Source organism: Sinocyclocheilus grahami, unplaced genomic scaffold (assembly GCF_001515645.1).
Source record: "Sinocyclocheilus grahami isolate Dianchi unplaced genomic scaffold, SAMN03320097.WGS_v1.1 scaffold71.1, whole genome shotgun sequence".
NCBI lineage: Eukaryota > Metazoa > Chordata > Actinopteri > Cypriniformes > Cyprinidae > Sinocyclocheilus > Sinocyclocheilus grahami.
The window spans coordinates 962,842-976,344 of NW_015505250.1; the positions used below are offsets into that span (position 1 = coordinate 962,842).

General features: G+C 36.6%; 1 protein-coding gene across 1 annotated transcript in view; it reads left to right on the forward strand.

Moving 5' to 3' along the window:
* LOC107585524 (O-acetyl-ADP-ribose deacetylase MACROD2-like) overlaps window positions 1-13,503 on the forward strand; it is a 570,464-nt gene that overhangs the window by 154,283 nt on the left and 402,678 nt on the right. Inside the window, exon 5 of the mRNA XM_016272570.1 lies at window positions 7,828-7,857. Within this exon, the coding sequence (XP_016128056.1) occupies window positions 7,828-7,857 (30 nt within the window). The remainder of the gene's footprint in view (window positions 1-7,827; window positions 7,858-13,503) is intronic.

The following is a 13,503-nucleotide window of genomic DNA, read 5'->3' on the forward strand; positions in this document are numbered from 1 at the left end:
GGGGCCAACACTTTTTCACACCACTGTGTGTGTGTGTATATATATATATATATATATACACACACACACACTGTACGGTGTGTGTGTCAATTCAATAGTATCTAATTTTAGTTGACATGAAATTGCAAGTGTTTATGCTTGCTAGATATAAATTAGACGTGTTTTGGACATGTTTAGTGTGTTCTTATGGTAAGAACATATTTACATATTGACAATGTTACTTACATTTGCACCATTTTGAGTATGATTAGATTATTTGAAACAATCATATTCTAATCATATACATTTTTCTTTACAAACTCTCTTAATGCAATATCTTGTGGTATTTTCTACATATTTTTGTCAACAGAATGCTTTAATCAAAATAGTTTAATTATCATTATGATGCACAAATTTTGTGACAAAAACACCCCTTCGTTAATGAACATGTTCGGCAGTCATTTGTGTTGACGAAAACAATGCTAATTAGATGCACTCGTTTCCCTCAAGACCTTTCAAAACTGGCTCGAGCTTGCCTTGGGAGTTACGATTGAAGATCTCTTGATCATCATATACCAGAACGTCCAGAAGATTGAGAATTCCTCCTTGAACATTTGTTAGGGTCAGAGATGCGGGTCTGTATGGCTGTACCTGGTGAATGGACCTCACTGATGTGGAGAAGAGGGGCTTTGATCAAGTGTGGTACGGTACTGAGTGCTTTCGGCCCTTTCCTCCCTTGACTGCTATATAACTGTACGCATACAAAGAGAGTGAAAGAGGAGAGATGAGATGAGAGATCTGTTCTGGTCCCATACTCCCCGATTCAGCTTGTCCTGCTCTGGTGCTCAGCAGTTGCAGAAGGATTCCTCCGGGAACGCTCGGTGCAATAAAGAACAAAAGAGCCAAGCAGAGTTATCACACTATGCTGTGTCTGGGCCAGGCAAAACCACATGTATTTTTAATGTGCTGCAAATAAGAAATACAGCTTAGTTTTCTGTCGCTCTCTCTCTCACTCTCTCTGTCTCAGTCTCAGTGGCTAATAACCAGTCTTATCATTACCCACAAGACTTGGTTCAATTTAATGCCGAGCTTTGCTGACATGAGATGGGTTCTCCCTGATATTTTCAGCCTTCAGCGATTTCGCTGGGCTCTTTGTGAGTGTGTGTGTGGTGGTCTACAACCCTCTGCTTACTGTACTAATGACTTCACTCTAAAAATTTGGGCTGACTGGCAGACCTAGTTAAGCTGTCTTGTGAAGTGTAAAGTCCAGTGTGTGTAAACTGAAGGGTGATTCACCTATCATCCTTATCCTTATTTTGAGCGTATTTTCACATGGCTGAGCATTTGAAGTACTGAATTCAGGACTGCTGTAACTGCACTCTGTGGCATCCTGTTTTTATCTTTCTTTATCATTAAAAAATCAAGTAATTTCAGCTTGATACTGGCATGTTCAGTATGTCTGGTTGCTAAGTATAGCGATTCCATTTCTTCCGTCAACAGGCTTCTATTTGTACTCGCTTTAATTTTGTAGGAAGGCCAAAATCTCTGGGGAAAATTTATATTGCAGTTTTGAACTTGGCATCATAAATGTAAAAAAGCTGAAGATTTGGTGTGCATCTAAAAGCAAACTCCAGGAAAAAGAGGGGAATAAAACCAGGCAAGAAAATCAAGTTGTTTTCCAGTGAAGCATTTTAGCTTGGTTCATTTGAGGTCTTGGCATATCATTTTTTCGTTTAGCCTCAGGTTAATGCAGACTGTGCTTGCTTTACTCTTGCATCTTCATTCTGTATGCCAGATGGAGTTAGTCAGTTAATCACATATTCTGATATTGTTGTGCAACTGAGAAGAGTATGGATGGAATTGAACAGTTCTGGAAGCTCGTAAAGGTTGACAGGTTTAAGAGATTAATTAAGAAAAGCAGTTTCTTAGAGTGTTTTAGCAGGTTGATGCTGTGCTTTAGCATGTTAATAATGTAAATAGAGATTAGTGCTGTCAAAATGGCTGAAAAACTAAATTCTAATTTTTTACTTAAATATTATCAAAATTCGAATTATATTCAAATTTCAAATGCATAATTTCAGTTAGGGTGAATAAATGCTTTTGGCTTATCTCATGAGGCCACAAGAGGGCGCATCGAGCAAAACATTACTAATGCACGTACTCAAGACATAAAACAGACTATCTGTGAAAAAAGTGCATAATGTTTAAAATAATGTTTATAAACCAAGTTTCTTAAACAACTATATACAAAACAACATCATGTATGTATGCATAGTTTAATACAAAGGGCCGAAAGCCAATCACACGGAGTACATTTTTTCATTTAAAAACACGTGTTGCAGTGGGATGGGGAAAAAACCCGCCATAAAGTCTCGATGTTTTTTTCAAAGTTGATCTTGCATTAATTTTACATGGCTTTCTAAACATGCGGCTCTTTTGTGTGAGACGCGAGTGCAACCGTGATGAATGTCCCTTTAGAAAATGCGCGAAATATGCGTTCTGTGTGAACGGCTTGGTTTCAGTTTTGACGTAAACAAGATCTTCTCCGCTTTGATGTACTCTTTTCCCGCAATATTTGTAATTCACAACGCAGCGCCACATCTAGTGGCTTCAACTGAATAGGTTAACAAAAACATTAAAATGCAATGACACTTACATCGTCATCGCATCTCGTGTGCCACTGATAAGGTTGCCTCCTTAACGCACACCTAAAATTCGAATGCAACGTTTTCGAATGTGGATTTTTATTTTTAAATCGACGAATATTCTAAATTCTAAAATATTTTTGACAGCCCTAATAGAGATGCACCAATCGATGGGCCAGGAATCGGAATCGGCCGATTTTCCTCATGATCAGTCTCACTTCTTTCTGATTCCATGCCGATCCGTTTTGTTACCAGTGGCACAGGCAATAACATCAGCCACGCATTTCTCACTCTCATCTCTCCCGACGACCCCTTCTCTCTCACACACGTCTCATTCGCTCCGGTTAAATAGTGCTTGTATTGCGCATTATTTTAGTCATTCCCGCAGGTTTTGTACTTACACCAAAAGCGCGCGCACCACCACTGATCTATATTAGTGGAGCACAAAAGTCTCAAACAGCTTGTGAGCCACAAATACCAAAATGAGTGGCTAACTGCACTAAAACGTTCAAATACATACAAAATTGTCAAAATGCCCGTCTTGGATGTGTTGCTTTATATTTGATTACTTTAATTTCTGTAGTATTTCTTACTAAGAAACTTACTTAACCTGAAAAATTTAGTTTCATAGCTCTTTATTCTATTGCATTTATTTGTGCTGTTGTTTGCAATTTTTTTTTTTTCTGGCTTTTTTATTTTTTTTTTTTTTTTTAAATTAAAATAAAACTGCGTTGAAGAAAAGTAGATTTTTGTTTGTATATGCTGTCAAACATAGTTCTTAGAAAGAAAATCAGAATCGGCAAAAATCGGTATCGGCAGCTCACACTAACAAAAAAATCGGAAATTGGAATCGGCCAAGAAAATTGCAATCGGTGCACCTCTAAATATAAAGAATTTATATCCTTTTGGAAGGCCAAACAAAGTAGTTTCGCTTTCACAACGAAACACACAGCGCCTTCACTACATGGTGGCAGCAACGATACTACAGCGAGAATGAAAGTTATGCCTTCTTTCTTTGCGTGAACATTTGGGCGGTGTTATGCAAATCTTCCCACATCGTGACGTAGACATGTGGGGGCGTGTTAGAACGAGCCGTTTTAGGTAGGCGTGGTTGACTCTTAACTTTTATAAAGAATATATCTTTGGATTTGAGACTTTAGTCTTTGCAACTTTACAGATCTTCTTTATGCACCAAGAGCTTGTAACACGCCAAAGAGAAAGGAAAAATTTAAATTGCATCATATGACCCCTTTAACATTTATTTTTCAAAGATGTGTTCACTGTTAAACAATGTAGCTTTAAAAAGATATATACGAAATGTTAAAGAACATATGATAGTGGTGTGTGATAAAAGGTTTTAGTTAATTATTCTTTTTATTTGCTCTGTTTTATTTGTCTCTTTATTGAAGGGTTGTATTTATCGTCCATATATTTTATTTTTTATTTTTTATTTTACTAGGAAGTCCCACTGAGATAAAAGCAAAGAAACAGAATCCAATGCCAGTGTAATTATAGCATATTTTGAAAATTAGTTTTAAGATGCCTAATCAAAACGTCACGTTACTTCTGTTGGACTGACCCTAAAATAATTGTCCTGTACTATCAGTGTAGTTTAAAATGCCTTGCAAAAAAAACTCAGCTAAATGACTAAACATAATTGACTAAATATAATAACTTAACAAATATGTTTAATTCATACAGATAAATACTTAAGTATCAAGACCACTGTATATTGACTTATTTAAGTTTTTGTTGCATGTCTTAATTTTTTCAGAAAGCTTTTTTACCAAGTATGTTTACACACACAAGGAATTTGACTTGGTGACAAGAGCTTCCACTGCAGAAGAAAGTACATGCATAGTGCAAACATACATGATAGTGCTGACATACATAGAATTACACAGTAAAGATTAAATAACACTAATATAAGAAAACAGAATAATAATACTGCACTATATATAGAAATAAAAATATAGAGAAAAACATACAATTGTTTAAATGAATGTACAGCTATGTTATTAACAAGTGTACCGTTTTTGTAGTTTACAATATACAGTTTCCAGATGCTATGTACAAAAGTGTCAGTTATGATGGACAGTGTGTAGTTGTGAACTTTTTAATTGTTCAGGCTCAATATGGCCTGTGGGAAAAACTGTTCTTATGCCTGGCTGTTCTGGTGGTTGTGCTCTCTAGCGCTCTTTAGCGAGTCTGCTAAAAGTTTTGTGCGTGTTGTCTGTGATGTATTAATACAGAGTGTTTCTCGTTTTCTCTGGTGGTATTTTTTTATTTTCTGGGGTACATGCGTTGTTGCCCTATGGGCCCGACAGGAAAGTGTGAGTAGCTTTTAGCTGTGTGGTATCAACCCTGAGTGCAAAAGTAAAAACACAGGAAAGATGCAATTGTGTGTGGGAATGTGTGAGGATGTCGTCACCATGGAGGCCGGCGTCTGTGTTGTTTTCTGACACTAACTAATGACCAGCACAATCTCGGTGTTTCTGTATTGTTAGATTTACGAGCTTAGTAGGATGCCCACTGCTGTGAGTCATACCGGCCCCTCGTCAGTTCTCTAAGAGAGAGCAGGAAGCTTTGACTGGGATTTATGACCTGGACAGGACAGAAAAAACTGCACCATGTACAGACAGAACTTTGTCTTTGTCTATTGAGTGTTGTGGTCTTATCAAGGGTGGACAGCCAGCAGAGCAAAGGTCTAGGATGGCACAGGAAGTAGCACATGTTGTCTTCCTGTCTGCTTTCCTGCATTGAGATGACAATGTTGGTGTTTGTTTTCGTTTAGCAACTATTATGAAGCTTGGAGCACATCAGAAGAAAAAAAAAAAAACTGTACAAAATGTGTTTTTGCTTTTTACATTCAGCAACTATTGTGACGCTAGAAGCATAATTTATCTGATCAAAAATACATTAAATTAGTAATATTGTGAAATATCATTACAATTTAAAATAATTTTCTATTTTAATATATTTACAAATTTATTCTACTGATGGCAAATCTGAATTTGCAGCATCCATTACTCAAGTCTTCAGTGTCACATGATCCTTCAGAAATCATTCTAATATGCTTATTTGGTGCTCAAGAAACATTTCTTATTATCAATGCTGAAAACAGTTGTGCTGCTTCATAATTTTGTTCTTTGATGAATAGAAAGGCCAGAAATAGATACATTTTGTACCGTTATAAAGGTATTTGTAATTTTTGATCAATTTAATGTGTGCTTGCTGTACAAAAGAACAAGTAAAATAAAAAATCTTACTGAACAGTAGTGTAGCTGTATAAATTTGACATTATTAATATGTTTATATCGGCTGATCACTACTTTTAACTATGACTATTTTCCTCTTGTACCTTATTGCTTAGATATAGAACAAGACGGACAGGGAGCTAATGTGTTTTATGATTAATCGCTCTATCAGAGTGCAATATGGCACGATTATGCTTCTGGTGTAGATTTCTGTTTAGATTTTAACTGTGGCCTGTTTGGACTCAAGTTCCTATAACTTTGGATCATACGGCAAGTAGCCAGTTCCACAGCACAGCAGCACTGAGGTATTCTTCTGGAAGTGCACACATTTTTTCTTTTGCTTCTTCACAGCAGCTGTACTCCATTTGTTCTCCTGTTCACTGTCTTATGATAAGAGATTGCTAAGGAAAAGTCCCCATCCATTTTGAGGATTTTAATGTCTCCCTTGATATCAGTTGCTGAGAGGTTAGTCTTGTCGAACTCAGTGGAGGTAGCAGGTTTTTTTCATGCTTACCTAGATGCTTATTCTCTAAGAAAAAAGAGCAGGAGCGAGGGATAGAGAGATCACAAGAATCCCACAGAGAGACTTGCTTCACAAAGGGAAAGAAACATTTAAGTAAAAATAAAAGGACCCTCGTGGGTCATTATTCTAAACTTTTTTCTGCGTCCCCACTGGGATAAGAGATGCCGTGCTGTTGTTGTTGGGAAAGCTCAGACAGAAGCACAGTCGCACCATTAGGACATTTCTTTGCTGTTAAATTGCTGATGTATCTCTTAGCATTTGTTCTGAACAGTGCAGATTTAATATATAATACTATTATATGATGTAATACTATATATATTATAATAGTAATATTATATAACAGGTTTTATATAAATACACACACACACACACACACACACACATGCGATTAACATTATTTGTTTTTATTAAAAATGTATACATTTTATTTGTGAAAACTGTTATTTGGCTGTATGTAGCCTATATATGTGTCAATGCATATTATGCATTTTATAATTTATAATTAAAATATAATTGTCATGAATTGGAAAGTATTAATTTTGTACATAACTGTAATATACATTTTTATAAATTTTTACTGGATTTCATATAACCAGTATTATAGATATACCAGGGCTTTGGTTTGGGTGTAGATGTGGTGCCTTCTACTTTTTCAAATTGCTGGAATAAGCATTTGAATGGTTAGCCTGTTGTTTTTTTATTTTTTATAAATCATAATCGGTTGTTAGTTGCATCTTTCTTTTATTTTATATTTTGTTGGGCTTTTTAAATTTTAATTCTTTAATTCACTTTGTCATTTTTAGTGTAGTCTATAGCAGATATAATCTTAGTAATTATAATGTTTCATTAACCCCTCTTTTTTTCTCTAATGAAACCTCTTATTGGCTTCATCACTTGTAGAATAGTGAAAAATGGTGTAAGAGTGTCTTGCTGTGCTAAACAAAGTAGAGGGGAGTGGAATATAGTTTTACTCTGTCTGTTTTTAGCACTCTTATTCGGGTGGCGGGAGGGATTTCTTAGACAGGCCTTTGACCCCGGGACGCCCACTGCACCATCGCAGATCAGAAACATTGCATTAAAGAAACGCCCGGGCCCCAGCCGTGTCTGCTTAAACTCACCACAGCAGCTCTACGCGTAGCCCACTCGGCTCTGACCAAAAACATGCAGCCTGGGTGTTTAGCGCTCAATGGTGTTCATTTAGAAGTGTAATGATAGCATTCTGCAGTACGGCTGCCAGCTCACTGGTGCCTCAAACCTCTATTCAGTGCAAACGTCTGGAGTGTTCTTGACCTTCAGGTTCTACATATCTGTTGGCTCTCATCTGAATGATAGTGTGCTCTGCATTGAGCTAAAGTGCTTCTTTTCAACGTATTCCTTATTTCAGACACTCATGTTGTTTTTCTCTCTTTTGTTTCCTCTACAGCAAACTCTTCTCTGCTCGGCGGTGGAGGAGGTAAGTGTCTCATTTTCATTGTAACATCATTTTGCGATGTTAGGTGGTTTCTCCATGAATTAGACAGTGGAAAACGTGTCGTCATCCATTGGCAGATGAAATCTGAGGTGTCCAACCATGTCTGTGGTTGCCCATGTGGGTGGTTAATGGAACAACACTAACCAGGCCCTCATTTGGAAACATTTCTGCACACATTTTGACATGATTGAAGTAATTACATGCAAAACACAAGACGTGACAGAAGGAGTAAAGAAGTGTCAGGGTGTGGGGTCGGGAATCAGCCCAATTACAACTGGAGTTTTGATCCTTCTCAGTTTTAGAGGGGAATCCGTTTAGTCCCTGGATAATGAATGTGGGTCAGTCGTGTGGCCTTTTTCGCACGATCCTTTGTTTATCCATCTGTGCCACAGTGTCAGGGAGGGTCCTTCTCTGCTGCCACATCTCGGGAGCCAACCGCGCTTGATTGGGTCCCTCGTGAGGAAGCCATTACTACTTGTGATACACTATCCATCTCACATCACATTCTCTTTAGTACAGCTCTTATGTTATCTGATGTGTGCTAAAAGCCCCCAAACCCCCGTCTTTCTTCATTGTAGCTCTAGAATAGACCCTTATCAGCCACTGCGACTGATTTCCCTGATTGAAGAAGTGGCGAAAAAAAAACGGGCTGATTAAGGCCAGAAGTAACACGTCTGAGACAAAACTACTTACCATAGCACTTGTCAGTGAATCTGTGTGACCCCCACGACTGGGAGTCAAACGTTTCTGCAGCCCCATGCTTTATTGGCACCTCATTGTGTGTCATCATGGTCCTTTTACTGATTTGTCACGATGCAAAACGTCTCGGGGCAATTTGGTTTCTTCATTATTTTGCCGTAATTGGCTTTTGATGTTGGTGTGTGCGCGCGCTCGTATGCGTGTAAAGGAGACTATTAGAGGATGTTCATCAGCAGCGGCAGGTGAACGAAGGCTGATGTTACACTCTGTGGGAATATTTTTGTACCAGAAAAAGATCTGTGAAAGGAAATATGCCTGTTAGCATTGCATCTGGAGGTGTTTTTTTTTCTTCTGAAACACGTCAGTCTGCAAACAAAACTTGCATCCCTGATAAAAAAAGAGCTTCTTGTCATATTCAGCACTGAAGGGAGTTTAATCAAAGCCCATATCAAGAGCATTGTCTCCCCTAATTACCATCCCCAGATGCCAGTGCTAGAAAACCAATTAACCCGCAACGATAAGCCATTTGGTATAGTGTCAAAGAAGAAAACAAAAATGCTAATCCAAGGTTGACAACATAAGAAAACACATGTTAAACTCTGAGAACAGCGTGAAGCAGGCACACTAGTTTGGGACGGACTTTGTTCACACTGTACTCAAATCCAATTTGGTTTTGCATCCAATCTCTAGGACAGTTGCTATGTTAATGTGAGCGTCAACATAATGCTTTTTACAAATTTTTTTTCATAGTGAATGTCACATATACTACCATTCAAAAGGTTGAATCAGTAGGTTTTTTAAAAATGCTTTTTTAAGTCTCTTATGCTCAACACAGCTGCATTTATATGATCAAAAACTGCAAAACTGGAATATTGTGAAATATTGCAATTTAAAATAATTGTTTTCTATGTATTCTGTGTAATTATATGTAATATATTTCAAAATGTAATTTATCCCTGTGATGGCAAAGCTGAATTTCCGGCAGCCATTACTCCAGTTTTCAGTGTCACATGATAATCATTCTAATATGCTAATTTGGTGCTCAAGAAACATGCCTTATTATAATTATTATTATTATTATTAATGTTGAATACCGTTGTGCTGCTATTTTTTATAGGATTCTGTGATTAATAGAAAGTTCAAAGAACAGCATTTATTTGAATGTAATAATTTTAAATCAATTTAGCATTAATTTAAAATATTAATATTAAATGAATTTAGCATTAATTTAATATAAACAGTTTTCAGTGTCACATGATAATCATTCTAATATGCTAATTTGGTGCTCAAGAAACATGCCTTATTATAATAATTATTATTATTATTAATGTTGAATACCGTTGTGCTGCTATTTTTTATAGGATTCTGTGATTAATCGAAAGTTCAAAGAACAGCATTTATTTGAATGTAATAATTTTAAATCAATTTAGCATTCATTTAAAATATTAATATTAAATGAATTTAGCATTAATTTAATATAAAGTCCCACTTTATATTAAGTGGCCTTAACGGCTATGTACTTACATCAAAAAATAAGTACAATGTACTTATTGTGTTCATATTGTATTGCAAAACACTTTTGCTGCTATTGAGGTGGGATACGGGTAAGATTAGGGACAGGTTTGGTGGTCTGGTTAGGTTTAAGGGTGGGTTAAGGTGTAAGGGATGGGTCAACAGTGTAATTCTAAATATAATTTCAGAAATGAATTACAGATGTAATTACATGCAGGTATTTTTTTAAAATATAAAAACATTTATGCACACAATAAGTGCATTGTACCAAATGATTAATTTAAATGCAAGTACATGGTAGTTAAGGCCGCTCAATATATATAATAGTGGGACCGAAATCTTTTGTAACATTGTCTTTATTATGTTGTTCTAAATGTCTTGACTGTAAGTTTTGATCAATTTAATGCATCCGTGTTGAATAAAAGTATTAAAGTTATAAGTATTAAAAACTGAAAATCTAATAGATTTAATACAGTATTATTAAATGATTAGTGTTTTAGAATATTAACTCCAAGTGAGCATTAAATGTTAAATATTAGCATAAAAATGGTAGGAAATATTAACATAAAAATAGGTCAAATTTGCCTGTTAAATTGGCTGACATATACAGGTATATCTAATATCGACTAATGTGATAAAATATCTATTGGCTGATATATCATGTATACCTTGTTTTTTTGCTGTTTAAACTACCTAACAAGCAAACAAACAAACACATACATACTTCCTCCCCCTTATTAATTAATTAGTTTACCAACTTGAGAATTGTAAAATCCTTACATTTACATATCCTTACATAAGTAATTAAGTACTTTTTAAAATAATTACAAATTGAAAAAAATAATTAAAACAGTTGTATGTTAATAATAATTAATTATGAATAATTAATAATGTAATTTTAAACTAATATAACTTCAAAACATACAAGCATGTAGCAAATAATACAGAGGAGCATAGAAACATATTACAAACAAAAAACAAAGACTGCTTTCAGTATTTAAGATTATCTGAACGTTTTCCATTCAAGAACTGCGAATGATTTTTCTTCATCTTTAATGTTGTTTTTTACTATGACATCTAGATCCATTAAGCTGCATTCATGCACGGAAGTAATATGGTTTGTCCTGTCTGTTTAATCCCTTGACACATAACTGGCTGAGTTTACATTAATTTTGCATCATAAAACCATTTTGACCACTTACACGGAGTCGCGCACAGCCGCATGCGCGAGCAGTACCAAATGACAAACAAAGTGCGCGTCAGCATTTGAAATTGAAAGCAGCCTTCTGTTAGTGAGGTTCATATTTTAAATATATAAGTCCACTGCATTCCAAACCACATAAATGATGACTTCGTATAGAGCATTTGTAAGGAAAATACCGACGGGCGATCACCGCACACTTCAAGTGTAAACATCAAACAAAGCGCATGCCTCTCACAGAGCATCCTGTGCAATGAAGCCCGCGAATGTCCTTGTAATTCGCTTCAACCTTTCCGAACTTTATGAAAGATTATTTTACGGAAGGTTCGAGTGGTGTATGTGTGTGAGAAATTGGAAGCAAGCAGAATACGCTGAGTTTACATTAATTTTGCATCATAAAACCATTTTGACCACTTACACGGAGTCGCGCACAGCCGCATGCGCGAGCAGTACCAAATGACAAACAAAGTGCGCGTCAGCATTTGAAATTGAAAGCAGCCTTCTGTTAGTGAGGTTCATATTTTAAATATATAAGTCCACTGCATTCCAAACCACATAAATGATGACTTCGTATAGAGCATTTGTAAGGAAAATACCGACGGTCGATCACCGCACACTTCAAGTGTAAACATCAAACAAAGCGCATGCCTCTCACAGAGCATCCTGTGCAATGAAGCCCACGAATGTCCTTGTAATTCGCTTCAACCTTTCCGAACTTTATGAAAGATTATTTTACGGAAGGTTCGAGTGGTGTATGTGTGTGAGAAATTGGAAGCAAGCAGAATACGGGTGTTTCTAAAGCAAACTCGGCGTCATCGTACATCTGGTTAAAAACTAAGCTCAGAATCCATTCTGAAATTCTCAGAATCGATCCAGAATCGTTGGAGAGAGAATCGAGATGCATCGATGGATCGATTTTTTCTCCTACCCCTAATACATACATACATACATAAATCAATCTAATTTGAATAGGATGCACCAAAAATTCTGAATTTCTCTTCCTTTCAGAAACAAAGCCGAGTGTAATCCTTTGGAAATAATTGCAAAAGCAGACTGACATGAGCAAAGCTCACTCTATGGTTTGAATGATGACCCAGGTAGCAAGAGTTCTTTGGCTTTTATCTTTCAGAGACTTCAATCTATGGTGACTTTTCTCACATTTTTTAAATCCTGTTTTACCCCGAGACAATGATCTTCAATTCTTTCTCAGTCTCTCTAGTCTAAAAAGACCCTAGTATGTCCTGGGTGGTTTATCTCTTGACCCTATGATATCAGCAATGGGGTGGCAGATACACACACTTGTTTTCTTTTCTCCCCCTTTCCTACTGCCTATCGTTTATCGAGGTGTGGACCTCCATCTGTGACGAGTTCATCTCATTCGCTACTCTTCAGAAAGAAAGACTTAGGCTTCCTCTTATCTCTGGAAGGTTTTCCCTGCTCTTGTTTTGCTTTCTAATGACCTAAGATCTGGCAGAAAAGCTGACGCTGTAATGTAAATAGAAGGGAAAGTTTCTACTGTATAGAGCTTTGAACTCTGGGTGGGGCAGAAGGTCACGGCCATTTAATGGTTCATGTGAACTGTTTTGCTGTTTTAAGCTTTAGCATACCAGCATTCCACCCAGTTTTTGACTCTCACAGGGTTTCATAGCTGCGGTGGAGTGGTTTCCTGTTGTTGAGCCGCAAACGCAACACACAACAAACTCAATCAAAGTGAAATTGGTGTGGTCAGCAAAGCACATTATTTAGTCCCCACTTTAAATGGGCATGTTTAAATCTTGTATTTCTCCTTAATCTAAATTATCTCTGTCTAACAGAAGTGCTCATAAAAAAATAATAAAAAAACAGTCTAGAGGATCCCTCGACTTCAGAACTGATCGCAATATCTTGACGTTTGCGGTCTAATAAATGAAGCTGGTTGAGGTGCATCTGGTTTTATAAACTGTTTGGTGTTATTTGATGGCTGGGTGTTGATGGATAGAAACAAGTCCTGATGTCTGTCAGTCTGGTTCTTGGTGTAGAACATGATGATTTTGCTTTTTACTTGGCTACGAATCCTCAGTAGTGGTGAGAACTTTGATATCTTCATCCAGAGGGGATATTGGCTCGTTTGCATTCTGACTGAACTGATTTAGCCTGTTTAGCACTGAGGTTTCAATTAGACCACCCAGACATATCACAGCATTTTTGGTGACATTTCATCCTTGTAAGGTTGTGTG